A 27898-nucleotide genomic window follows, 5' to 3' on the forward strand; every position below is an offset into this window, starting at 1 on the left:
GCCCAGCCTGGCCAGGGAGTGGGAGGTGGCTTGGCTGAGCCTACGACTAGACTTTTTCCCCATTGGCTGAAGGGTTGGCATCACGTGTGCTGCAGCGACTCTCTATTGGTGGTGAGTGGTATCATGGGGTCCAGAGACGTGGACTGGTTGGCTGGAATGAATTCCAGCTTCCTACTAGGTATCCCAGCGGTCTGTTGCTATGAGGTGTCCCTGGGCACTCTACTGCGGTTTGGGGCTCCGCTCTCCCGGTTTTCCAAGCGCCTGTAGCTGACAGGGCGTGGGAAGAACCCCATTTCAGTCGAGCACTGAAGAAGGGCGGGGCTGGGGGGGAGGTGGCGAGGCTCCCCGCGACGTCCCCTGGAGTGGGCCCGGCTGCTAGTCTTTGGCCTTCGCCTCGGGCAGTGGGGTGCAAAGACCTGTCACCTCTCAATGTCTTGATGCTTAAAACAAAGCTTCATTTTGTTGTGTTTATATTCGACCCCTTAAACAAAGCTTCGCGTTCTATTTATACAAGAGAAAATCAAAACTCAGGAATGGTGACAAAATGGGTGGTGTCCGGCAAGACCTCCTTTTTGGACTTGTCCGTCTCTTTTCACTTCCCTTCTCAGCGATTACTGCAGACAGCCCTGATCCCTCTAGCGTCTAGTCTCCGCCAAATTCTGAGCGTGGGATTCTCAGGTTGACGCGGTTCCCGTCTCCGGCGGACGAACTGCGCATGCTCATTACAGTGGCCCCAGAGTTCGCCCTGGAGCGCGAGCGAGGGTACTGTTGGGTGGCCAAGGTGGTTGTTTATCTAAACGCGGGCGGAGGGTACCCGGCTGCGCAGAGCCTCCCGGGAGCGCGCGCTGCCGGTCGCCTAGGCGACGGGGTGCAGGGGCGGGGCTGAGCCGCCGGGGCTCCGCCCCGGGCCGCCGGCCCCGCCCCCGGCAGCGCTGCGGCTGGAGCTCGAGCTCGGGCGCGCGCTCCGGCGCCGGGGTGAGAGGCGGCAGCGGCGGCAAGTCGGGGAGCTGGGCGTGGAGGCGCGAGGGGCGGGGCAGGGCGGGCAGCACTGCGGGCCCGCGGCTCGGGCGGCTCCGGCGGCTCCCACTCACTGTTCGATCTGAGTGCCTGCCCGCGCCAGCGGGGCCGCATTGCCTCTTAGCTTGGCTCATGCCCGCTGCTCCCTCCGCCAGCGCCCGGGGGCTGCAGAGGCTGTGAGGTGGGGGAGGCCGCATAAGGCGGCGGGGTCGGCCGCCGGGGCAGGGTCCGGGGACGCAGCGCGGCGGGCGTAGGTCTATGTCGCGGGCGGTGGCGGCGGCGACGGCCGCGGAGGGACGATGCGCGAGTACAAAGTGGTGGTGCTGGGCTCGGGCGGGGTCGGCAAATCCGCCCTGACTGTGCAGTTCGTGACCGGCACCTTCATCGAGAAATACGACCCTACCATCGAGGACTTTTACCGCAAGGAGATCGAGGTGGACTCCTCGCCGTCGGTGCTGGAGATCCTGGACACCGCGGGCACTGAGCAGTTCGCGTCCATGCGGGACCTGTACATCAAGAACGGCCAGGGCTTCATCCTTGTCTACAGCCTCGTCAACCAGCAGAGCTTCCAGGACATCAAGCCCATGCGGGACCAGATCATCCGAGTGAAGCGGTGAGAGGGCTCGGGGCGCGGGCTGGGGGGCTTCGCTGTGCAGCTGGGCAGCCGCCGTCCCGGAACAGCTCACCCTCTTCCTCTGTGCTCTGGGGTGGCCCGCGGGGCAGGGGAAGCTGTCTAGGGAGATGTCTCTGGGGGTCTTATGCTTTATAATATTTTTTCATTTTGGCAGCATCACCATCATCATCATCATCATCTTGAATCTCAAATTTGATGCTTTGTTTCACAACTCAGATTTGGCATCCCGTGAACCCAGAGCACAGCTCTTTGTCTCTTCGATATTACTAGTAGCGCTTGTGTAGAACCCCAAAGGAAACAAAGTTTAAAACTTGCAGGGGGTGGAAGGGTGAGCTGGTTTGTGATGGGAAGAGGGGAGCTCTTCCCATCACAAGTGTAGTGGAGACATTTTCAGGCTGAACAACAAGAAGAAATCTACTTTTGCAATATTTGACAGCAAAAACTGCTCGCACATATAGTGTACTAGTAAAAATGTCAAATCGAGGGGAAAGAGACCTTGCTCGAAAAAGTGAATGGTGCCAAGGCATTTTTAAAATTGAGCTCTTCAGTTAAGACGAAACTTTAAAGACATTATCAAATTACTTGAGGACATATTAACAGCTCGGTGGGGCTGAAAGAATATTAACTTTTTAAAAAATCTAGCTGGCTTACCCGCCCCCCCCCCGCAGGAAAAGAAAGAAAAAAAGGCATTGTGAGAAACAAAACAGAAGTTTCTTCAAAGCTGTAACTTAAGTATATAACCAATTTCTTTGGGGTTTTTTAAAGTAGCTATCTAAAGTTAATGCAGCCAAGCTCTTTCATTATATAAACTCTTTTCTAAACTGTGTACTTTGGAAATATGGCCATATTTAAATAGCTTCAAATGTTTGTTTTCTCTAAATGGACCTAGTGGTTTTTTTCCTTATTTCAAGCATTAGAAGTATAATAATGTCTTAGTTCAAAGTTTTAGCAAAATTTTCTAATTACTGTTTAATTGCACATTAATTCTTATAATTAGTAATTGCTGATAATTTTGGCGTGTCACTTTATTTTCCCCCACGTAATTCTCCTCAAAATCGAAAGACATTTACAGAAAGAGAGTTGTAGGTGTAGACAAAGTCACATCACGAGTCAGTTTGTGTCTCTTCGTTGAGAAAGAGCCAAGGACCAAGTCCTGTGAACTCAGGGGGTGCTCAGAAATGCATTACCAGCAGTCGGTTTTTGACTGGAGGGATGAGATCAAAGGGGGAATCCTCTCCCTGAGACCAACCCCCCACCCCCACCCCCACCATTAACTCGTTGACTGTACACTATAATAGCTAAACTAAAATTTTGCATATTATTTCTTATATTAAATTTCAAACTGGAATAAAATGGATATTTCTATGGCCTCTGCTGCTGTCCTAAAGTAGAAATCTGGTAGCTTTCTACTTCTCCATTCTCACTTAATGTTGGGAATTATTTAATCCAGTATATCTAAAGTATTATTCAACACGTAAGCAATATTCAAAAATTATTGTTGTGTTTTACTTTCTTTTTTCATACTCAATTTTCAAAATCCAGTGTATAGCTTAACACTCACAGGCCATATTTTAGACTAGCCACATTTTAAGTGCTCGCCACGTGTGGCTGCTGGCCACCATATTGGGCAACACAAGTCCAAGGTGAATGTAGTCTGGGGAAATGCTTGCATCTCTAAGCTTCAGGTTCGTGGTCTGTGAAACAGAATATAACGTACATCCTCAGAGTCTTTCTTAGAATTAAATGAGATATATTTTAAGGTGCCCATCACAATACCTTGAACAAGGAAATGCCAAAATTCCAGTTGTTCTTTTTATGAATGATAACCTTGTCACCCTACCTCCTTTAAGTTTTATTCTTAATATAAATGTAATATTGTAGGAAATAAATTCATGATTGCATTTTGAAATTCATTACGTAGTGTAGACAAGAAGAGGCTAAAAAGCAATTAGGGTTAAAGTAATCCTTGAAAAGATTCGTTGATGTCTCGTCAAATATTTTTCCTTATTGAAGTCGAATGGCCCTGGCTGGGGCTGGGCGGCTGACTTGGTTGAGAGTGTTGTTCCAATACATCAAGATTGTGGTTCATTTTCTTCCCACTCCCGCTTCCTCTCTGGCTAAAATCAGTAAATTAAAAAAAAAGACCTTATGGGCAGGAGAATGAACGTTTAATTGCAACTTTAGCGCTAATGCATGACCAAACAGTGAAATGGAGCTTTTCATTGAATTGTTATTGTATGGAAGGTTTCACTTTTAAAAAAAAAAACATAAAACAAGCCACTACTCCCTTAAATATTTTCAGGTGCATAGATGTACCCATATATAGACAGCCTTTTGTCAAAACCAAGTGGACCAACTGAAAATTACTATATTTATAAATTGATACGTTTTCTCTTTTTTAACTTGACTTTGGATGAGGTCACACAAGGAAGAGTGATAGGATTACAGAAAATGTCTCAAGTGAAATAAAACGAGAATTCTTTCCCGTTTCATGATTGCTTTTCTTGTTTCAACCAGGGTAAGCCATGGTCCTCACTTGAAGTATCTTGGAACAAGGCATGTTCTTAGAGTAAAGCCCAGGAATCTTCAACATGCCTTTCCCGGGCAGGCAGAGTGTGCTCTTGCCCAAACCCCACCCCCACCCCCACCCCCACCCCCTTCGCAGCATCCTCTTGCAACACTCCCCATCCCTAGGATTCCGACACCCAGACCTCCTTTTGTCTCTTCAAAGTGTCCATCTCTGGGCTTTCCTTCTACCTGTGGAAATCTTCTGCCTTTTGCAGAGTTCACTCCCCTTGCTTAAAAGACTTTCTACTCCGGAGGAAGTCTTCCTCCTCCCCAACTGAATTAACTCCTTCCCATTTTCCCACTTGAGATTAACTTCTTGCCTGGCTCTTCTCTCACCCAGAGGGGCTCCAGACTTCAGTTGCAACCCACACTTCCCTCCTGTAGCTCTCGTGAAAGCTTACTTCTTGTGTAATAATTTACACCCAGTTGGTCATTGAACTTGAATTCCCTGAGGCTAGCCCAGCAACTGGTACATAGGAAACAATCAAGAAAAATAGATTGAAAAAACCTAGTGTTCAGAAGGAAAAATATTTTTATTGTCCTTTAACGTCAGTTTTCCTAAACATTTTCATTTTATAGATGAAGGAAATGACTCTTTAAAGCTCATTTTGCAGATGGAGTAGGTAGTCTTCCTTCAGCTCGAATGTTCTAGGAGAGTTCCTCTACCTAGTTAAGGCAACAGGGGAAGAAGTGAAGTTCAGTATGAACCTTAAAAAATCAGGAGCACAATGTCAGGAGGTGGGAAATGCACAGAATATTCTTGTTAGCTCTTAAATTGACCAGATTAGCTAAACTAGGAATTTATGTAGAAGTGTGAGAGGACATAGGCTTAAAAATGTAAACTTAAATGATAGAAAGTTGAAGACTTTGGACTTGATCTTAATAGCCAAGGCCCAGGATCCTAATTGTTACAGAAATAATAATAACGTGGTGTTACAATATGTGGCTCAGTTGCAGTACACCACAGTTAAGAGGAATTGTTGTGAAATATTGTGATAATCTAGTTTCTGTGTAAAGTGTAAAGATTCTGAATTAGCATGGTGTCTGTAGAAACAGAAAGGAAAGAAGGGACATAAATAATGTTGTTAAGAATGAATGAAATAAACTGAATGGGAGAGGAAGAGGGTAAGGTCAAAAGTAACCTTGACATTTTGAGAATGAATGAATAGAATTATGAAGGGGCAGCTGATGGAGATTACTTGGGGTTTTGGCGATGGTACTCATCCAGGTAGATGCACCAAATAACAATAAGAATATTTGAGTCAAGCCTGAAACGTCGATTTATGTGTGAATCTAAAGACTCAGGATGAGCCATGTGGTTCAGATTTGTAGAGTAGGAGAAGTTTGTTGGGTAGAGAATAGAGAGATAGAAATGAGTACATGCGGCCAGAAATAGAAATTAGACATGAATATAGCCAAGGATAGAACTTGAGACTTGTAAGCTATACAGAGACTTCATATGTTGTACTAGGTTGGAAGGCGTTTTAAGATTGGGAGAAAGATTGAAAAAGGGTGGTCTGCACTCCCCAAAGTAAATGTTGCTGTTCTTTTATTAATATTTCTATATCACTTAAGTGATCATACTTTCAGGCAACAGAAATGATTGTTTGCACTTTTTCTATTCACAATAAGTAGCCATATAAAAAGAGAGGCAGAGTGCCCACCGCTACACAAAATCCTGACCTATAACAGATGGGTACTGTGAGCCGAAACCAGGAACCCATCAAATGATGTTCGTCCTCAATAAGTGGACCTTCTGGAGTTTGCCACCATTCCTTTCTCCACAGACACCTCCTTTGCCAGTGTGATACTTCCAATAACCAAACTGTAATCGGNATCACTTAAGTGATCATACTTTCAGGCAACAGAAATGATTGTTTGCACTTTTTCTATTCACAATAAGTAGCCATATAAAAATAGAGGCAGAGTGCCCACCGCTACACAAAATCCTGACCTATAACAGATGGGTACTCTGAGCCGAAACCAGGAACCCATCAAATGATGTTCGTCCTCAATAAGTGGACCTTCTGGAGTTTGCCACCATTCCTTTCTCCACAGACACCTCCTTTGCCAGTGTGATACTTCCAATAACCAAACTGTAATCGGAATCTGGGCCTCTGAGCCCTGGCCAGGTGGCTCAGTCGGTGGAGCGTGGTCCCGCACCCCACGAGGTTGTGGGTTAGCTTTCCAGTCAGGGCACACACCTGCCTTGTGGGATTGGTCCCTGGTTACAGGAGGGTGTGTACAGGAGGCAATGGACCATTCACTGTTTTTCTCCCTCCCACCCTTTCTCAAATCGGTAAGCGTATCAGGGGTAAAGATTTTTTTTAAAAAAATCTGGTCCTCCAGGGTACAGAGCCCTATATCCGTGAGTCACTTTTTATAGCCCAGAGTAATGCTTTACGTAAATTTATGATTTTGTGTTGGGCCGCATGCATAGCCATCCTGGGCTGTGTGCAGCCCTCCGGCCACTGGTTGGAAGCCCCTGCCTAACCCACCCCAGCTTAAACATTCTATGAGTACTTCTGTCCACGTGGTTCAATGAGGAACAGAGGTCAAGTGGGATATGAACCTTAAAGAGCCAGCCTGTAATCTGCAAATCTTGTCTCATTAAGGTTTGGTAATTATATCAATCAAATCTATAATCAGAGGAATCATTACAATGATTTTTTTAATGGAGAGGGTACAAAAGTAGTTTCAGTACTCAGCCAGCTGTTCCACTGCACACAGGCAAGAGATATCGACTGTCCCCACCCACTGAAGATATCAACTGTCCCCACCCACTGAAGATATCAACTGTCCCCGCCCACTGAAGATATCAACTGTCCCCACCCACTGAAGAGTCCTCTGCCAAGAACAGCTGAGTGGTTTGAAAGGCCGTGTGACTGACCACTGGATGAGAAATGTTCAGGCCACTAGGCAATAGATAATACTGACTTGCTAGCTCTCCTTTAGGAAAAAGTTGAGTAGTTCATTAACTGACAAACATTAAGGAGGAGATCGAGGAATCGGTAAAATGTTTTTAGAGGATACAACCAGAGGAAGGGCCAGCAGAGCTGGAAAGTTTATCAGTACACTTGAGAAAATTAATTTCTATATGCTCTCTTCTGTGAAACTATATATGGCACACTGAAATGCATAAATTATACATTTCTCCCATTTCTCAGCCATGATCTTTCCTTAAAAAACATGTGTACCATACTTAATGTAAGAGTTTTTTTTTAAGGATGATCTTTAACTTTCTGTAATTTTTCTCTTCGCCATCGTCTTCAGAACCCAGGTCTCTGGGGAAGGTGTGTGACTCTACTCCAGGGTTTCCTTTGCTTTTATTTCAGCTTTGCCCTGTTACCCATTTCTCTCCACCTGTTCTTAACCTGGTGTTTTCGTATGTACTCATATTTTTCTCACCTATTATGTAAAAAGAGTTGTAAGTTCTTTAAATTTTGGGAAAATATTTGTATGTATGAATAGACTTCCAAATGAGATCAAACTGATGGACACAGATTAGTTATAAAAGTAAAAATTAAGCCCTGGTTGGAGTAGCTCAGTGGATTGAGTGCGGGCCTTGGAACCACATGATTTCGGTTCGATTCCCAGTCAGGACACATGCCTGGGTTGCAGGCCAGTTCCCAGCAGGGGACGCATGAGAGGCAACCACACATTGATATTTCTCTCCCTCTCTCCTTCCCTTCCCCTCTAAAAATAAATAAATAAAATCTTAAAAAATAAAATAAAAATTACAGATAATATTTCTGTAGGAACTGTATCCTGAAATGTTAATGATGTGCAGAAATACACCATGTATATTTGCTTTTTTTTTTGTTACTTTTGAGAGTTGTGGTTCTTTATATTAAAACTCATTCTCAGCCTCACAGGAAAGTTTCTTAAACATTCCTTCATGCTTTATGAAATCAAATTGAATCTTTTAGTAGATTGATATCAATAGTGATAATGCTGTGATTTTAGACATCTGCATTTTAGTAAAATGCATAAGTAAAATATACATATACTTGGTAAATTTTAAGGTTATAAAATTCCTAAAAATAGCTTACTTCTAGTTGCTAAGATTTTATCATGGTATATACTAAACATAATATTTGAACAAATTTAACCTTAGACTTCTAAAATATTGAAACCTTTTTTAAAGTACCAGCCCTAATATATTAGCTCAACTATTTTGCTGCTTATTCTTGTGGGAAAACTCTGATATACATGTATTACCCTGATTTTTAATAAATTTCAGTTTTAATTAAGGGTCACTGCTATGAAGTGAGATTTTTTTTTTGTTTAAGCATGTGAGTTAAAAAATAAGGTTATTGGATGTCTGAATCAAATATCAGTGCATTATTTTTGAGTTATGGTTTGGGAAGCTCAGAAACAAAGCAACAATTAGAAGTCTTTGGAAATTTGACACATCTTATTACTTAATGTTGGAAATGTGCTTGTCACACGTGGCTGAAAACTATCAAATAGGCTACTTGAAATAGACTCTAGTGTGTAAATTAAATACACTTGTAATTACATATTTTTTTAAATCAAAATGCTGATGTCATCAATGGGAAAATGGGATAGGTGATTGTTTTTGTTTTGTTTTTGTTTTCTCTACTGTTTTTAAATATTTTTCATTTTGCTGTGTTTAATACATTTGAGATTTGAAAACATACCAAGATTGATATTTTAAGGAGAAATACAGTGACTTACCATTTTTGTACATTTTTGAAATTCATTTATTGGTATTGAAATATAGCATGTAGCATTATATTGGCTCTAGGTTTTTCACTTAGTAAAATTATCCAAGAGTAATATTGTAACCCTTTACTTAAAACATTTCCACGTGTTATTTCTCATAAAACATAATGATTTTATGTATGTATATATTGAGAAATGATTACCAAGGTAAGTTTAGTTAACCTCCATCTTCATACATAGTTAAAATATTTTGTGTGTGATGAGAATTTTTATGGTCTACTGTCTTAGCAGCTTTCAGATGTACAGTTCCGTGTGGTTAACTGTAGTTACCATGGTTTGTGTTCTATCCCCAGTCCTTACTGGAAGTGTGTACTTTCGGACCACGTCCCGACAGCTCTCATTTCTCACTCTCCCTTCCCAACCCCCGTCCACCCACCCGGCCTATGGCAACCACCAGCCTCCTCTGTCTCCTCAGTGCTGTTTCGTTGTTTCAGATTCCACGCACAAGTGAGACCACTCAGTATTTGTCTTTCTCTGTCTGACTTATCTCATGTAGCATATTGCCTTCAAGGTCCATCCATGGTGTCACACGTGGCAGGGTTTTCTTACTTTTTTCTTATGGCTGAATAATACTCCATTGTGTATATATACTACTTATTCTTTTAGCTATTTATAGATAAGTGGAGGCTGAGGCTATTTCCATGTCTTGACTATTATAAATAACCCCACATTGAACCTGGGGCTGAAGATGTCTTTTTGAGACAGTGCTTTTGTTTTCTTTGGATGAATAACCCAGAAGGGGAATTACTAGATCATGTGGTAGTTCTATTTTTAATTTTTTGTGGGACCTCCGTACTGTTTTCTATGGTGGCTACAACAATTGCATTCCTACAAACAATGCCCAATGATTCCCTTTTCTTTACATTCTTGCCAACACATGTTATTTTTTGTCTATCTGATAATAGCCATTTTGACAGGTGTGAGGTGAATTCTCATTGTTACCTTGACTTGCATTTGCCTGATGATTACTGATGTTGAGCACCTTTTTGAGTACCTGTTGGCCATTTGTACGTCTTCTATGAGAAAAGGTATATTCAGATCCTCTGCCTATTTTTAATCGTATTGTCTGTTTGTGTTCTTACTGAGTTTTGTATTTTTGCATAGTTTGTATATTAACCCCTTATCAGATTCGTGATTTGCAAATGTTGTCTCCCCTGCCACCCGTTGCCTTTTCCTTTTGGTGATGGTTTCCTTTGCTTTACAGACGCGTTTTGGTTTGATGTACTTCCGCTTGTTTAATTTTGCTTTTTGTTGCCTTTGCCTTTGATGTCAAATCTGAAAAATCAAGACCGATGTCAAGGTGCTTACCCCTCTATCTTCTTTTAGGAGTTTTCTGGTTTCAGGTCTTGCATTCAAGTCTCTCACCCACTTTGAGCTGATGTCTGTGCATGTGTAAGAGTGGTCCTGTTTCATTGTCTTGCACGTGGCTGTCTAGTTGTCCCAGCACCATTTACTGAAGAGACCCTTCTTTCCCCGTTGTATCTTTTGGCTCCTTTATCATAAAAAATTTGGTTATATATTCATAGGCTTACTTACGTGTTCTTTATTTTGTTCTATTGATCTGTGTATCTGTTTTTATGTCAATATACTGTTTTGATTATTCTAGCTTTGCAATATAGTTTGAAATCAGAACACATGATGTCTCCAGCTTTGTTCTTTTTTCTCAAGACAACTTTCGCTATTCACTGTCTTTTGTAGTTTCATACAAATTTTAGGATTGATTGTTCTATTTCTATGAAAATGCCATTGGAATTTTGATGGGAACTGCATCAAATCTATTGATTGTTTTGTGTAGGCATTTTAACTACATTAATTCTTCTAATCCATAAGCACAGAATTATCTTTCCATTTATTTGAGTCTTCTTTAATTTCTTTCAGGACTTAAAATTTTTTCTTTTTAAGTGTTATTTGTAAAAAAATTTGGTAAAAGGACACATTTCTGTCTACATTTTTGCATTCTCTCAGCAGTGACGTTCCCCTTCTCATCATGGCCCTCAGTAGGAACTGCGTTTCACGTGGCCACACAGTGCAGCCAGGCATCAGTACGCGTAACTGAAGCCAAAGTTTCGTGAAATGGTAGCTACACTTCCTGTGTTGCTTCTATTATACTTTCCATTTTTTATTTCATCTTCATTGTATTTTTCCATTGCCAGTAGACTTTCCATTGTATTTCATTGTTTTCAAATGCTCCCCTTGAGCCACTAAATCAACCTCATCACACACAGTTTGAAAACTGTTATCCTAAAACATTTAACTCTAAGAAAAATAAATGGAACTTTCTCGTTAGTATTTTGAAACAACTCTTATCCTGTCTTCCTGCTTTTTTTGTTTTCGACAATGCTGCATGAATGCTGTGACTATGAAATACTTCCCAACGTGAATTAGTCTGTGCGGCCTCTGTGACAAAGGTAACATTTAGTCACTGGAAAAAACAACACACATAAAGTGTGTCTTCTGAGGAAGTTTTTTATGACTGTTGTGCATGTACAGATATCTGAAAATCAACTAGTAAAATTACCCAAGAAGCACTGTCAGCCTTTCCTTCACACATTCAGGAGCTTCATTTCTCACGCTTTCCTAGGACTAGCCCCTTAGAAATTAATAATTCAAATGTGGAAATCCTACGTCATGTTGCTAATTCAGTCCATATTAGTATTTTCTTTAGAAGGTGTCTTTACAGCTCTCCATAAATGAAATCTTAGAGTGTTTTTCTCCATTTGTGCATGGAGAATTTTGTCCTGCATTAATCCATCCTTAGGTTTCCAGTGAACGTAACAAACAGTATAAATATTATAATTGCTGTAATTCAGTATTTAATTGTGCGTACTGATATAATCCTACTTCTGAACACAGTTAAATGTTACTCTCACTAAAGCCGAGCTCCAGGACACATTACTTATATAATGATGGTCAAGTTAACATTATCTTTATCTCCATTTCCTCATCTGTAATATGGGTATAATGTAACAAATAGTGAGGTAGTGAATGTAAAGTGTTTCTTAACATAGTAACCCCAAAATATCAATAATAGTGTTTCACCAAACTCGACAGAAATAGGAATGAAACGCAGGCATTTATCCGACCTTATGCAATTGTGTGCTGCCTGGCCCTTCCTTAGGAATTAGAGTCCTTACCATATGTACATAAACTGTGTAGCCAATTTAGTATTTCACTTCCATGTCTCCCTTTGCTTTCCCCTCTGCCTCTGAAATGCTGGAACTGTGTGTCCAGACTTACAGCTCAGGCCCAGTGCTCTGAGTCTGTCTCTTCCCCCAGAGCCCGTGCTGGCTTTACATGGGGACAGCGTGTTTTGTGACTCACAGAAAATGGTGATGCTGTTCTAATACATAAATTTGAAATATAAAAAATACTTTATAAAAAGCAGTCAGGCATATAGTTTTAAATACTTGCTAAGTGACTTTTTTCTTTTCAGAAAGGTGAATAATAGACCTTTTTATAAATACCCCAAACTGCACAGGATGAAGATCATTTTAACAGTCCGTATGGATAGATATATATTTACAGGAATGTGTTGACAGGTTTTGATAAACTGGTTCCAGGAGTTTTATCTGTCTCCGGATAAAATCGTCCCCGTCAACATGAAATGCCCCGTTGAAGCCGCTTCATTTTCGTTGCATTGCCCTGGGCGCCCTGCAGAGTGAGTGCAGAGCTGTCTGCCACGACACACTAGAAACACGTGTACATTCAGCTGTGGGAATTATATATGTGGAATAGAGACAGATACATGTTTTTTTAAGATTTTATTTATTTTTTAGAGAGGGGGAGGAGAGAGAGAGAAACATCAAATGTGTGAGAGAAACATCAATGGGCTACCTCTTGTACACCCCCGGCCGAGGGCCTGGTCTGCAACCCAGGCCTGTGCCCTGACGGGGAATCGAACCAGTGACCTTCTGGTTTTCAGGACAACCTCCAACCTGCTGGGCCACACCAGTCCGGGAGAGAGATATATTTAAAAGTAATTTGACTTCTTAAGTTTCAAATTTTTTTCCACCGAGGACTTTGCTTTTTACCAGGCCACCTTTTCTAAGGATTTTTTCAGACATTCTGCATCATTACAGAAGTTCAGAAATTTGTCTAGGAGACGAATGCTCACAGCAGGTACAGACAATCCCTGACTTCCAATGGTTTGACTTAAGATTGTTTGACTTGATGATGGAGGAAAAGCCATACTCATTCCACAGAGCCCATACTCTGAATTTTGATCTCCCTCCGGACTAGAAATATATGATGCGCCACTCTGCCGTGATGCCAGGCACAGCGGTGAGCTGCCGCCGCCCATCAGCCATGCGGTCGTGAGGGCCAACAGCCGGTACTCACCGTGTGCGTGTTGTGTGTGACGATGCTCCCGGACTGCGGGCCAGTGGGAGTGTTCTGAGTGCGTTTGAGGTCACCTAGGCTAATCTGTGATGTTCAGTAGGTTAGGTGCATGAAATGCACTTTCGATTAACAATATTTTCCCATCCAAGTATTAACCAGGCCCAACCCTGCTTAGCTTCCGAGATCAGACAAGATTGGGCACGTTCAGGGTGGTATAGCCGTAGACCGATTTACAGTATTTTCATTTGACAATAGATATAGTGGGAGAAAATGAAGGAGTACCTGTATTTATTGTTATCTGTCATCATTTGATCCTCCTTGGAAATGAAATCTTATTTTCTATTTGTATTTAGGGATAGAATGGTTTGAGCAGAATAATTATTTTAGAAAGCAGTAGAAAAGTAAACTGATTTATGGAAAATTGAGAGAAAACAGTGCATTCATTAGCTAGTGCCCAGGGAGGAATCGGTAGGGTAATTTTTTTACACAGCAATAGTTGTCTGGAAAAATGAAATGTTTTAAAAATTATTGAAAGCAAGTGATGAGTGAATGAACGACTGTATCTTAACTCTTAAAAGGCGGCAAATTGATGCAGGTGCCTACCATCTGCCCCCACAATTTCTCTGTCCTGTGGCATTGTACTATTCCTGCCCACACATGACTAACTGCACTTTGAGGATCACATTTTATTAAGACTATAACATATTAAAGTTTAGGTTTGGGAGAAAAATCTTACTATGTATACTTACACAAGGTCTGTCCAGAAGGTATCCAGCCATGCGATATGAAAAATAGAGGCATTTATAACACAAGATGCAAGAAGCATTGTACATAGGACAATGACACCTCAGTCCCCTTTCAAGTAGGCACCTTGGGACCTCACACAGTTCTCCCAGTCGCCATCAGCTGCCCCATCATATTTTCCTGAATCTCATTGGTGGTCTGAAATCTCTTCCCTTTCAAAGGTGATTATAGTTTTGGGAAAAGCCAGAAGTCACAGGGCACCAAATCGGGGCTATAGGGGAGCTAAGTCACCTGGGTGATTTGATGTTTCACCAAAAAACTCTGCATAAGATGTGATGCATACATGAGTGGGCATGTTGTGGTGATGAAGCTGCCAATCACTAGCTGCCCATAGCTGCTGCCTTCTGAATCATTTGAATAGTTTCCATGGAGGAATGTTCACGCTTAACACAAAATCTGATGTAGATTCATTGCTCTATTTGCTCAGTCATTTTGAATGCAGTGGCCACACAGTGCACGTGCTCACTCAACAGCACCTACCATGGGCCCCACTGACCAGTGAAGTCATCATTGTTCACACATGTGCATTCCAGTCTACTCTCCTTGGCTGCAGGTTACATCCCTGTCACACAAACCATTTTCGGTATATTAACAGTGGCTGGACTTTTTCTAGACAGGCCTTCATGTGTGTGTGTGTGTGTGTGCGTGTGTGCATACTAATCATCCACATTGCCACCTCCCCTTTCTACCCACAGTGTATATTGTTTGTAAAAGTAGTTGACATATATTACCTGATTTATGTTAAAAAATATTGTCATGTATTTGGTGGTAATCTGCTTTATTTTGACACCCAGCACCTGGCACATAAAAAGCACTCAGTAAATGTTTGTTGAATTCATGGATGAAGGTCCCTTTAGGTCATTACCTTCTGAATTTTGACCATTTTCTCCCAAATCTCTGGAGGTGCCCTATGCTGCCAACCAGTTTCAGCATTTCAGTATCTAATGCAAGGCATGATAAAGATTAAAAAACAAAAACAAAAAACATTGCATCCAAAAATGCAATGTTTGCATCCAAAAATGCTTTTTGGCCCGGTGGCCATAGGTATGTTTGCATTGTTTCTGTGACGTTTTCCTATGGGCTATGTGCAAAGACTGTCATCTTTGAAGATCATCACTTCATTAACTCTTTCCCTTTTGTGTGCCTGCAAGTATGAAGAACTGATTGCAGGCCTGGAGATGCAGCAGCATAGAAAACATATGTGGCCCATTCCGTCCTGAGCTCCCAGGTGTAACTTCAAAGGTAGCCAGGCTGGCTCAAAGGTAGCCCAAGGGCAGAAACAAGACTGTATATAAGGACTCCTAGTTTTATTGAGTTTTGGGGGAGTTCTTTTTTTTAATTACCCCCCCAGTGTCTTACTAGGGCTTCAGCACCACGGTTCATGTCTAGTGACTTAGCAATGTTTGGAGTGAAAAGATAAATAGAATAAAGAAAACTATTTGTTTAAATAAGATGGTAAGCGGTCAGCCTCTGATTAGAGAGAATACACATCTACTTGTTCTTCTCACATCTTTTCCACAGGGGTTAGTGGTCTTCCAGCCAAGCAGTCACACTGGGCCACCCTCGCCAAGGAATGGGGCCCAGGAAAGGAGATGAGTGAGATGCTAAGTAAAACTTCGTACTCTCACAGATCGGTCACCACAATCAAGATTCTAGAACTACTTACTAGCAGGTGGTCTGAGAGACCTCAGAAAAGAGTAATTAGCATTTCTGTAGTATTTTTACAGTGTCCATAATACTTGAAACTGCAAATTGTAGTATCTGGCACTGACTAAGCCCTCTACTGATGCTACCTATTATGGGTAAAGTCATCCCTGTTGTCCTCCTTAACAAAATACCTAGGTATCATTAATAGTTGTTTTACAGATGAGGAATCTCAGAAAGGTCACATGACGTATTCACGGGCTCAAACAAAGCTGGTGCTTATGCCTAGGTCCTCTAAATCCAAATCCAGTTCCCTCCCCCTGGTAATGCATTGCATCTGGATGGTGCCAGTGACTCAGTTGTGATTGGCCTTGACTGTGAACATAGGGATAGACTTTGTATCTAGCAGCCTCAGAGTCACCACGTTTTTCCGAGCTAGTGGATTAGGGAGGTTGGGAGAGGACTGTGTGAAGCAGTGTGTTAAGGTTGTGCAGTGACCTGTAAGGTAGATAGAACAGAGCCGTGAGACACTGGAGGCAGGACCAGGTAGGGGACGGCTGCCTAGCTCAGGTACGAGTCACTTTGGAAGGGAACAGGGTTGGGTGGTGGGGATGAAAGTACAGGCACAGGGGTTCTCGCACCCAGTGAACCCTTGCTCTGCCCGCCTCCTGTAGCCATGGCTGTGCTGGGCCCGTTGTCACAGCTTCTCAGCCCAGCCCCCTTGCTGCTGTGACTGGAGGAGATGGTCTGCTTTCCGCCCTTTCTCCATTGCTCCCACTGCGATGGCTTATAACTAACTGCTTCAGCGTTGGCGAATCCTAGGAAAGTGTCTGTAGCCCCGCGTTGGCCATTGGCTGCCTCTGGGCACCATCCTCCCGGATAGTAATGCGAGTTCCCGGCTCCTTTATTGTGTGTTTGTTTTGTTTTGCTTTTTCCATCTGTCACCTGTTACTTCTCCTGGTTCGAATGAAAAAACCTTTTTAATAGACATCGCCAGTCAATCTTACGCCAGTTGAACCAACCAGGTCCATGTCATATATAATGGATGTCTTCCTCCCCAGAGCTGTTTATTGTTGGGGAGAAGAAATGTTAATTGTATGGGTCCGATAACCTGAGCTTGCTTTCTAGAAAGCTGGTAGGTTTTTCTTTTGTGAGTTTTTTTTTAACTTTTATTCAGTGCTGTTTATACTTACTGATTTGGAAATAAGTATTTTAAGATCTTACTGTTAAGATAGAAACACTTCCCAGGAGAGGTGCTCTTCTGTTGATAATTTTAAAAATTCCCTACAAAGTCTTAGTTCTTCATAGCTTTGATGCATCCTCAAATCTCCTCTATTCAAAGATATCTTTTAAAAAGCATTCGAAATGGCACTCTATGTACCAAATACATATGCATTTTTATTCATAAACATTTCTGCTAAGAATTCTGAAATGAAACTGTGCTGAGAAGAGGTATCTTTTATTGTTTTTCAGATATAAACTTAGATAATTCTAATACTTTTTATACTCTTGAACAATTGGCTCGATTTAGTCTTTTCAGGTGTAATAGGCAGACTTATTTCTCAATAGACAGGTTTCAGATTTCAGCTCTCACTAAAGTTACGTCTGAACTTTACTATGAACTGTGTCATTCCTTTAACAGACTGAAACCCGTGCTTTCTTCAGATGTGTTCAGGCTTGAACGTTTCCGGCCATTTAACTTATGTAAGAAGAACCGTACTTTGTTGACAGATTGGAATATGACATAATTTTGATTTGGTGACTGGATGTACATTAAAACGCAGATTGAAATTTAGCTACACATTCCAAGTATCAAATATATAGATCAACAACTTTTTTCTGTGCCTATCCTGATATCTTGGATATTTTGCTTAAAAAAAATAAGACAGTCAATGGGTTTATTTCGACAGCTTTTGCATTTGGTTCTTAAATGGCAAGGTTTTAGGCTTCTAGTTGCAAACACTCCCTCACCATCAATACATTACTTGGGTGGATAATCTCCATTTCTAACTTTAAAAAGCCAGATGAAATATATTCATCATTATGTTTTTCCTTTTTAATGAAGATATTTGAAGTGCTGTGTTATCTTGATGTGCCTGAAACAGATTGTGGTCAGATGGATACAATTTATAGATCTGATCATGAAGAAAATGTTCGGAATTGTTATTGCTTTTATTTCCAATAACATATACTTTAGTATTAGCATTTATTATACTTTTAGTCTTTAGCCTGTTTTGAGTCTAAACTAAAAACATAGCACTTGGACAGAAATTTAAAATTGATTAATAGTGCATAGCTGAGTAAAAATTGATCGGCTTAATCATGTACTTTATGTGACTTCAGCCCCATAATCAATATTCATGTTTACTCAGTTTGTCTCGAAGGTTATTTTACTTTTCCTATATTAATGAGGAAAACTTTTAAATAATTATCTTATTTATTGATTTTTTGTTTCAGTTTTTTTTATTGAGTTGCATACAAGTAACGTAACCAAATCCCAGGTGGAGACGCAGCACAGACATTTCGAGCAACACGGCAGGCCACACATGTCCCATCCTTGACATTTCCGTACGCAGAGACCGGCACAGCTGACTGTGCCCGCTGTCCAGCTTCTGGCTCTGCGGGATTCTCCCCTGCGGCAGTTCACTGAGGGGCAGTGGTCCCCTGTGTGAACGCACTGCAGTTTCATTGTTCCGTTGACGGGCACTTGGACAGTTTCTGGATGGGGCGGTCCTGTATAATGCTACCAGGAACGTTCTAGTGCACATCTGTTGCTCATGTGCCTACATATGATTTTTCTTAGTGTATACCTAGCAGTGAGATTCTCGGGTCACGAGTGCACGTGTTCGACGTGCGTGAACACTGCCACCCAGTTTTCCCCAGCACTGGTCCCAGTGAGAGCTTCAGATGTTTCACGTCCTGGACAACGTTGATATTGTCAGGCTTTCCTAACAAGCTGATCTAGTAACTTTCTAATGGTGCCTAATTGTGATCTTAGTTTTTGTTTCCCTGGTGCATAATGATTTTAAGCACCTTTTCATATGTTTGTTTATTGACTGTTTAGGTATCTTTAAATACTTAAGTGTTTTGTCCATTAAAGCATTGTATGGCCTTCTTTTTATGTTTGCATGAATTCTTTTTACATTCTGGATAGGAGCCCTCTCTTCCTTGAGCAGTTATGAGTAAAGCTGCTGTACACACCTGGGGGCAGGCTTTTACTCTTGTGGGCAAATACCAAGGATGGCTGGACTGTGTGGGAGGAGTGTGTGTAGTTTTGTAAAAACCCATCACACTGTTTCAAGGGGCTGTGATGACGGGTAAGAGTTCCAGTTGCTCCACCTCCTCCCGGGCTCAGGTCCTCTCCTCGTCCTGGGCACCGGCCAGTCTCCTCGGCGTGAGGTGCTGTCTCGTTCTGATTTGCGTTTCCTGATGACATAGGATGTGGAGCATCTTTTCACGTGCTTTTTCACCATCTTTGTGTCTTTTTGGGGACGTGTGTTTTTGGCCCAGTGAAAGTTAAGTTTTCTTACTGTTGAGTTTTAAGGCTTTGTATATTTTGGATAAAAATCCTTTATCAGATGTTTATTTTGCAAATGTCTTCTGCCTCAGTGGTGTGTGTGTGTGTTCCCATGAAACGTATTGATGCAGACAGGTGGTGTCCACATCTGTCCCATGGACAGTAGTTTGCTGACCCTGCTCTAGGTCATGATCCTCCTTGGCATGGTCAGTCAGGTCGTTGTGACTTACTCCAGGTTCTAGAAAAGAAGGGGAAGGGGCAGGTGTCTAGGGCAAGGAATTTTCTTTGAACCAAGGAGAGCAGAATCCCCCAGTCATCCCCACTCAGATTTTACGGGTAGGACTTAGTCCCATGTGGCCAGGAAGAAGGGGTGGATGGCATGGCAGGACAGCCAGACACTTGGCATTGGGTACTTCCTGGCACCAGAGTCCACTGTGATTTGCACTAGACAGACTGTGGAAGGAGACGGCGCCGTCTGCACGAGCAGGTCAGATGTCTGTGATCTCGTGTTTTTCAAAGGGTAGATCTTGACCCATGATTGAGCCATGAAATCAGTTCAGTGGGTTGTGACCAGTCACTTTTTTTTTTTTGAATGGAAAAATATGGATAGGAGCAGAATAGAGTACAATAAAAAAGTTAAAGTATATTATATCAGTAACTTGCATGTTATAAAGGTAAAGTAGTTTATGAATATTTTTATCTGTGTCCTGATTATGATATAAAATGCATTACTTTAGGTCACAGTTTCAAAAAGTCTTTTCCCATTTCCTTTCTTTCTGGGTTAATACTCTTTTTAATCTTCACTGGGTCTTTCTCGTACTTGCTTCACTGAGTGTTCAAGCTCTTGGGTCCAACTCAGGTTCATGGGAAAGTAAGACAGCTTGTCCAGTTAAGAAGTGCTTAGAAGTTAGAGAGACAGTGGGTGATGTCCAAAGGGGAAATTGGTGGGTTTGTTTCCTAGTCTTTTTTTTAAATAGTTTTTATTTTTCAGTTATAGTTGATATACAATATATTAGTTTCAGGTGTACCACCATGTAATTAGACATTTCTATAAATTACAAAGTGATCACCCCAATAAATCTAGTACCCATCTGTTACCATGTATAGTTATTAGAATATTATTGCCTATATTTCCTGTGCTGTACATTACATGCCCACAACTATTCTGTTACTACCAACCTGTACTTAATCCCTTCACCCCTTCACCTAGTCCCCCAACCCCCTCCCCCAGTCTGGCAACTGTCAAGATGTTCTCTGTATTTTAAGTGTGTCTCTGTTCTGCTTGTTTGTTCGTCTGTTTATTTGTTTGTTTGTTTAATATATTCTCCATATAAGTAAAATCATCTGGCATTTGTCTTCTCTGTCTGACTTAGCTCGGTCAGCACGATACCCTCTAGACCCGTCTAGCTCCATCCACACTGTCACAGATGGCAAGATTTCATTCCCTTCTGCGGCTGATTCTGTTGTATACATGCACCACTTCTCATTCATCTGCTGCTGGACACTTAGGCTGCTTCCGTGTCGTGCAGATGATGCTGCAGCGAACGTATGGATGCATGTGTCTTTTCTATTTAGCGTTTTGGGGTCCTTCAGATAAGTGCCCAGAAGTGGACTTGTTGGGTCCTGCTTTGTCTCTTGTTATAGACTTGGTTTTAAAGTCTGTTCAGTCTGGTATAAGTACTGCTACCCCAGATTTTGTTTGTCTGTTTGCCTGTTTCCATTTGTGTGAAATGTCTTTCTCCATCCCTTTTATTCTGTGAGTATCTTTTGATCTATAATGAGTCTGTTGTGCACAGCACATGTAAGGTCTTGTTTGGTTATCTCTTAAGCTACCATCCTTTTTTTGACTGGCACATGTAACCCATTTTCATTTAAAGTGATTATTGATAGACATGTAGTTACTGCCATTTTATTATTCATAATATTTATCTTTTTACCCTTTAACATTTATTGTAATACTGGTTTGGTAGTGATGAACTATAGCTTTTTCATGTTTGGAAAGTGCTTTATCTGTCCTTCCATTCTAAAGGATAGCTTTGCTGGGTAGAGTCATCTTGGTTTTAGGTCCTTGCTTTTTATCACTTGGAGTATTTTGTGCCCATCCTTCTGGCCTGCAAATTTCTGTGAAGCCAGCTGGTCTTCAAAATATGGAACGCCTCACAAATTTGCATGTCATCCTTGCACAGGGCCCTCACCGATCTTCTCTGTATCGTCCCAGTGCCCGTGTGCGCACTGCCGAAGTCAGTGCCCTCAGTGACTGATTCAAATAGCCTTTAATCGCCCAAATTGCAGTCAGGACCCGTCGTCCCCTCACAGTCATGCTGTTAGGAATTCATTCTTCGGATTATAGGTCCATTCTTACCTTCTGTGAAAGCAGATTATCTTTATTTACATTGGAATGGAATATCCTGATAGCTTTGAATGTTTTTTTTTAGTATCACTACTCTCCTTACTTCATTTTTACATCATATTTACAGTTTCTCTCTGTTCTTCTTCAATATGTTTTCTGAAACCAAGAGAAAGTCAGAGCAAAAGATTGTGATTTCCTTCCATTATTCCAGCTAAATGACCAGAAATGCCCGTTAAGATAAAATATTTAGTCACTTCCAAACAAGTCATTTTAGAAGCAGAGGTAGCCCTATTTCACTCATGTTTCCCTTGCAACAAGCGTTGCTGTCTCGTGCCAGCACACTGTGGTAGGGCCCCTGGCTCCCAGCTGCAAAGGGCCTTTTCCACAGAACTGCCATCTCGCTCTGTTGAAAAATTAAAAATATCGACCCCACGGGCAGGGAAACGGGCACTCTTGTCTGAAGCACTGATGGATTTAGTATCCGTTTCTGGGTGTCCATTGAGACTGTGTGTGCCCGCACAGCAATCTGACGGACTGACCTCGAAGCGAGATTCTTCCGGTTCAAAGGGTGTGTCAGACACACACATACTATGCGTACCTTTGAGACAAAAATCACACATCTAGGTGTAATTTGTCAGATCGTTGTTTATGTCAGTGAAAAAAATGAGGGGATGGCCACCCTTTATATGCATTGGGGGGGTAGTAATTATATCACAGTAGAGCTGTAGCCTGGAGTTTATAAAATGGAATACTGTTTATCCATTAACATAGTATATATCATATATTGAAATGGAAAGCTCCATGATAGTAAATGAATGTTGCAACTAGTAAATAAAATAGGTATGGTACTTTTTGTAAAAGTGTCTATGTTTATATAGATAGGTATATAAAATAGTCTGAAGGGTTATACACCAAAGTAGTTACAGTAATTATTCCGATGGAGGTGAGAAGTTTTTTTTTTTTTATTTTCATCTCTACCTATTTCCAGAGACTTTAAAAAAATTATTAAGTATTACTTACTCAATTTGAAAAGGGAGAAAAGAAAGAAATTCTTGTTCTCATTTTGGAGAAAAGAGAAGATTTCTGTGTTCTGAAGGGTAAAAGCACCAGCACCTAGAAGAAAGGGCAAGACGTCAGATTTCGGCTCACTTGTTAGGTGTGAGCTGAAGTGAATGGGGTAAACCCTTGAGCACCAGCGTTTAACAGAACTGGCAGAAGGGACAAACACACAGCCTCAAGTGTGAGCGCTGTATCACTAAAGATGCGCAGACCCTTTGGGAAGGTTGCCATGGACACACCAAGAGTTTGGACAGGTTGCCTTGAGACTCCTGGTAGGTGAGGTTTTTAACATTGGGTGGAGGATTGAACAAAGGGACCTATAAAAATCTTTCTGATTCTCATTTCTGAATTCAAAGACAATTGTATTTCAAGCTGCTTGCGAAAAAGTGACTAAGACAAACAGGAAGATAAAATTCGTGCGAAGGATGGCCTTGTGATGGCGTACCACAACACCCTCAAATGGGAGTTAAAGACCCCAGCAGTCTCAGGGTCTGTCTACAACTTCTCCTTGGTGGATAAATGGAAGGAAGAAGGAACCGATCCTGGGCTCGCCAGTATAAAACCAGGAGCCAGGTCCCTACCCATCTGGTGGGTGTCACAAAGCAGTAGGTTAGGCCGGCGATTCCAGTGAAGCCCTACAGACCCTGCTGGACCCTGAAGGCCACCCTGCTGGACTTCACAGGTGGTCTGTAGTGCTTCTGGGTGTCGATATACATTTTTTTGTCTTGGGTCCTGATCCCACAAATTCAGCCTCAGTAGCTGGAATAGGACCTGGAGATCAGTATATATTTTTTTAAATCATCAAGACATTTTGATGACCAGCCAAGTTTAGACACACAACCAAAATAAAATACACATGCGCACACACACATACAAATAAACACATATTGGGACAGTTAGAAAAAGTAGAGAAAACAGAAGGTTGATGGATAAGCACATCAGATTCTTTTAACTATTGGTATTTTCAAAGCTGCCTCACCGAGAGTCCCCCCACATTCACAGCTAAGTGACACTCCGGCCGGCGTTTCTGATGTTTCACTCAGTGCACTGAGCAGAGCCGCTTCAGAGGACTAGTTTTGTGTGTTAACACAGAACGCAATCACGCTCATACCTATTCTCAGGAAAAGAGTGAAATGCGGTTGTACCTTTGCAAGGAGAACAGATTCGGAGCTGGCATCGTCCTGACGTGCCTGGCAGGGCGGCTCCGGGCGAAGCTTCTCTGTGCCGTGGGCCAGGACGGCCTGTGTGTGAAGGGGCCGACGTGCAGGGTCCGTAATGCAGCTTCACTCTCATCGCCATCTGTCCGCCCAGAGGCCCAGGGGGACACAGTCGATTGCATGGAACAGGGAAGGGCCCCGGGTAGAAGAAGCAACAGGAGTGGGGTAGGGCCACTTCGACTCCCTGGAAGGTTAGAGACGAGGGGCCTTGGGGACAAGTTCAGGAGGTCAACCTGGGACAAGCTGCCTCTGCCCCCTGCTCCCCTGGTCACAAGTCTTGTGGGGACCCAGATGCTCAGCTGAGAGGGGAGAAAGGTGTGGGCGTGCTCCCTGGAGGGAGAACGTGCCTTAAAGGATGTGTAATTAATTAAGAACTTCGTTTTGGAAAACGCGCTTGTGATCTATTAGGGGAGCAGCTTCTGAGTGCCCCCAGGTAGAAGGCAAGCCAGTGGGGCACGTGGTTTTTCATGCAACCACAGAGAATATCTGTAGTAAAATACGGTGGAAAAGAGAAGGCGCCTTTACCTGTTGAACTCCGTACTAACTTCCAGGACGTGTGTGTGTTTTGTGCGTTCTGTCACAGGTATGAGAAGGTGCCGGTCATCTTGGTCGGGAACAAAGTGGACCTGGAGAGTGAGAGGGAAGTGTCGTCCAACGAAGGCAGAGCCCTGGCCGAGGAGTGGGGCTGCCCCTTCATGGAGACCTCCGCCAAGAGTAAAACCATGGTGGACGAGCTCTTTGCGGAGATCGTGAGGCAGATGAACTATGCCGCGCAGCCCGACAAAGATGACCCGTGCTGTTCCGCGTGTAACATCCAATAGCACTCAAAACACGCTCCCCGGGCGGGATTCGCCCACGGTGCGGGCGGCACCAACCCGTCTGCTGGACCGCGGAGCCGGCAGGCTGTGCGCCCGAGTCGCAGTGAAACAGCAGCCTCACCCAGGACTCGGCGCTGATTGTCCGTTGACGTCCCCGGGTAACATTTGGGCTCCGTAACTACAGTTTTCGCCATTGTCCTCAGTCTCCTGGACGCACCTGCAACTTCCAGGCGCAGCCGATAGATCTGCAGAGCCGTCACCTGTGAATGCTGTGACTGACGGCCTTGTCACCGAGCTGACCGAAGCAACTCTTGTGTACATTTAAAAATAATCATGAGCGAGAAACCAGAAGAATTCCTATGACCACTACAATTAAAATATTTTATCTTCTTTAAAAAAATAAGTAAAGGAGAAATATTTTCCTACGAGAGTACTGAATTTCAGGAGTTGAGATGTCACTTCTCACCGCTGTATTCCGTCAAGTAAGACCACAGCGGACCTGCCGATGCCTAATTGTAGATGTTACCCTAATTTGTGACACAGAACCGGCTCCTGCATCCATCCTCGGTAGAGCAAAAGCCAAAACAGGTTGTGTACAAATACAGCCTGGCTTTAGAATGTGTAAAATTACCTGCTTTGCCACAGAAAACGGAGGCCCTGGCTAGGGTTCGATCCGAGTTCAGACCCCAAGCCCACCCTCTGCTAACCAAGCGGGTGTGGTCGTCAGTACATCGCTGGCCGGGAAGGAAGCGCCCGCGAGGCGGAGCTTGCCCAGCCGTACTGACCAGACGCGTTGTAGTCGTGGGTTCGCTAGCGCCACCACGTAAGGAAGACGAAGCCATGTCGCACCCACAAGTCCCCGTGTGCAGAGACCTCGCAGGATGGTACAAACAAATACGTTGCATTTTTCCGTTTGTTAAAGCAGCAAACCCCTTCTTGCCTTTAAGGGCTATGGTTGCGGTGTGATTCTTGGTTAACCTGCTTTCAGAGTCAAATTTGCTGTAGCAGAGCTTTATTGCAGGCATTTAAAAAGATTGAATAACCATGTGAAATCATTTGGGCTTAAAAGTAGAACATAAATTAGAGTGGAAGGTAAGGGACAAAAAAAAAATCTTTTATCTTTAATTTTCCTGGAGAAGTACATAAAGATTTTTCTTGTACCAATTTTGCCCTGATTACTGAAGTGGCAAATAAAGCTAGAGAATATTTTGTTTTGAAAAGGTGCTCAAGCTCTGAAATTTCCGGTTTCCATAGCTGCAAAGTATTTGTCATTTGCATGACTGACGGCCCAGGAGGAACCTATGCATAAGTTTCACAATCAAGCATAGAAGGGTTTTTAACTAACTTCAGAGTTCCAAGTGCTAAAGAGAGAGTACCTTGAGCCCGTTCTCTGGAGATAAACTTGGCCTTCGGAACTGCAATATCACTGAGCCTGTGGCCTACATGCCGCCCCACGTGCTGTTGGCTTCACACTTTTGTGCAAGTAGCTTCTGGTCTTACATGTGTACCTGAGAGAATAGTGTGTGTTTGTGTGTGCATGTGTGTATTGTTCCTAAGAACTTGGCACAAGTCAGAAATAATTGCCTATACTGAGAATCTGCGTTGCAGAATATAGTGCATCGAAAACATCTTTTTGTTTTAAATTATTTGTTTGTTATACATCATTGAAGTCATTGGTAGCCACTCCCCCCCCCCACCCCAAGTGTTTCGTAAACTGGTGTTAGGCCTCAAGGTGGGTAGTAACTTCTCACAGATGGGAAAACAGGTGTGTGGTTACAACCAGGCCATGGTGGTGAGAAGTCTTTGAATTGTGAATATTTGCATTCTTCTGTGTATGTTTTTTTAAGCCCAGTTGTGAAGCACCTTGTTTATAGAACAAAAACTTCTAACCAGTTTGACTGAAACAGATTTCACTGTGTTCAAGTTGATTTGACTCAACGCGTAGAGAAATCAAAGGCTCAGGAGGTGTGACTTACCTCCTGAAACAGAAATATCCGTTAGTGAGTTGGCTGAGTTTTGAAGGCTCTCACTTCTCAGAATGATTCTGTTTTTTAGAATGCCATACTTAATAGCAATTTATGACAACTAAGATTACATATTACAAACATCTGTTAAAGAATTCTAGTCTCACATAATGGATTGCTATGCAGATGAGAAAAATAAGTTTAACAATAGGAAAAGTATGGCAAGATGTGAGGTGGAAGAGATTGTCTAAAAATCGGGGTTTTAGTTAGACGCGTTGGTCAGACTGAAGGTGGGCGTTTCCTGCAAAGATGTTCCTAGTAACACTGGGCCGCCTGATCAGTGTTTCCCACACATTTAGTGACAAGACATCAAAGACACCCAGACCCAGGGAAACCCTCGTGCACTCCTACTGTTGGTATTTTGCCTGGTATGAATAGAACTCAGTGTGAATGAGTGTGTCTGTTGAGATGTTAATAAAAAGCTTAAAAACCGGAAGATTACATTTGTTGGCACATGAAATAAGAGCGGCTACAGAGAAAAGCCAGTGACTTTGTGTCGCTGTTTATTTTATTCCCTGATCAGACTAGCAACTAGATATGTGGAAGTTTTTCTAACATGCCTTAAAAATATTATGGTTTGATCCAAAGACCCGCTTTTTTTTTTAGCTATTAGGATAAGGTTTTTTGTTTTGTTTTATTTTTATACGAAGGTGGCATTTGTTAAAGTCTGTTTTTTTTCTTTTATGTTGCAACTTTTTAGGGTTCTTTTAAGCTGTGATAGCGGTGGGAACTGATGCTTTTCACTTTGTTCAACGTGCACAAAACAAGCCAGCATCTGGTCAAAAGTATTACATACAGTCTTTCTCACACTGTTGAAAGGTGCTTTGATGACTTTGCCCCTGGGTTTGTAGCATCAGGACTGAACTTGACTCTCATCAGGACAGTTGCCATCACCCTTCTGTGGTAAAACTACTGAGACTTGCTTTTCTTTATTAAAAATGTTGCCTCGGTGTCCGCCCTTTGTTTTCAAGAGTCGTCCAGTGCTAATGTCGTCAGTTCATGTGTGAATAGGAAAGTGCTTGTTCTGTTTGTTGCTGTTTTGTTTGTTTCATTTTTTAGTTTTTTGTTCTGCTCAGTAGTCTTGCGTTAGCACTGGGTAAGCTTTACTTGTCTTGTTAGCCAATCAAACAGTAAAGCCGCCGGGGGTCTTTTTCTTTTT

General features: G+C 42.4%; 1 protein-coding gene and 1 non-coding gene across 2 annotated transcripts; one reads left to right on the forward strand and one right to left on the reverse strand.

Moving 5' to 3' along the window:
• The first annotated feature begins 1044 nt into the window (after nt 1-1044).
• RAP2A (RAP2A, member of RAS oncogene family) lies at nt 1045-26653 on the forward strand. The gene is made up of 2 exons (XM_037057578.1): nt 1045-1630; nt 24481-26653. Exons 1-2 carry the CDS (start codon nt 1317-1319, stop codon nt 24716-24718), a joined length of 552 nt encoding a protein of 183 aa, XP_036913473.1. The 5' UTR covers nt 1045-1316; the 3' UTR covers nt 24719-26653.
• On the reverse strand, nt 21413-21519 carry LOC118994887 (U6 spliceosomal RNA). The gene has a single exon (XR_005068152.1). It is a non-coding gene; the product is annotated as a U6 spliceosomal RNA (small nuclear RNA).
• Nucleotides 26654-27898: the final 1245 nt, after the last annotated feature.

This window comes from Sturnira hondurensis, unplaced genomic scaffold (genome assembly GCF_014824575.4).
Source record: "Sturnira hondurensis isolate 20B ecotype Veracruz unplaced genomic scaffold, ASM1482457v3 Scaffold0009719, whole genome shotgun sequence".
Taxonomy (NCBI): domain Eukaryota; kingdom Metazoa; phylum Chordata; class Mammalia; order Chiroptera; family Phyllostomidae; genus Sturnira; species Sturnira hondurensis.

What these genes read in the sequence shown, in the direction of transcription:
- RAP2A (XM_037057578.1), top strand. Translation starts at nt 1,317, where the DNA reads ATGCGCGAGTACAAAGTGGTGGTGCTGGGCTCGGGCGGGGTCGGCAAA. An exon ending in CAGATCATCCGAGTGAAGCG is followed by an intron (nt 1,631 to 24,480) that starts GTGAGAGGGCTC and finishes GTTCTGTCACAG; the next exon opens with GTATGAGAAGGTGCCGGTCA.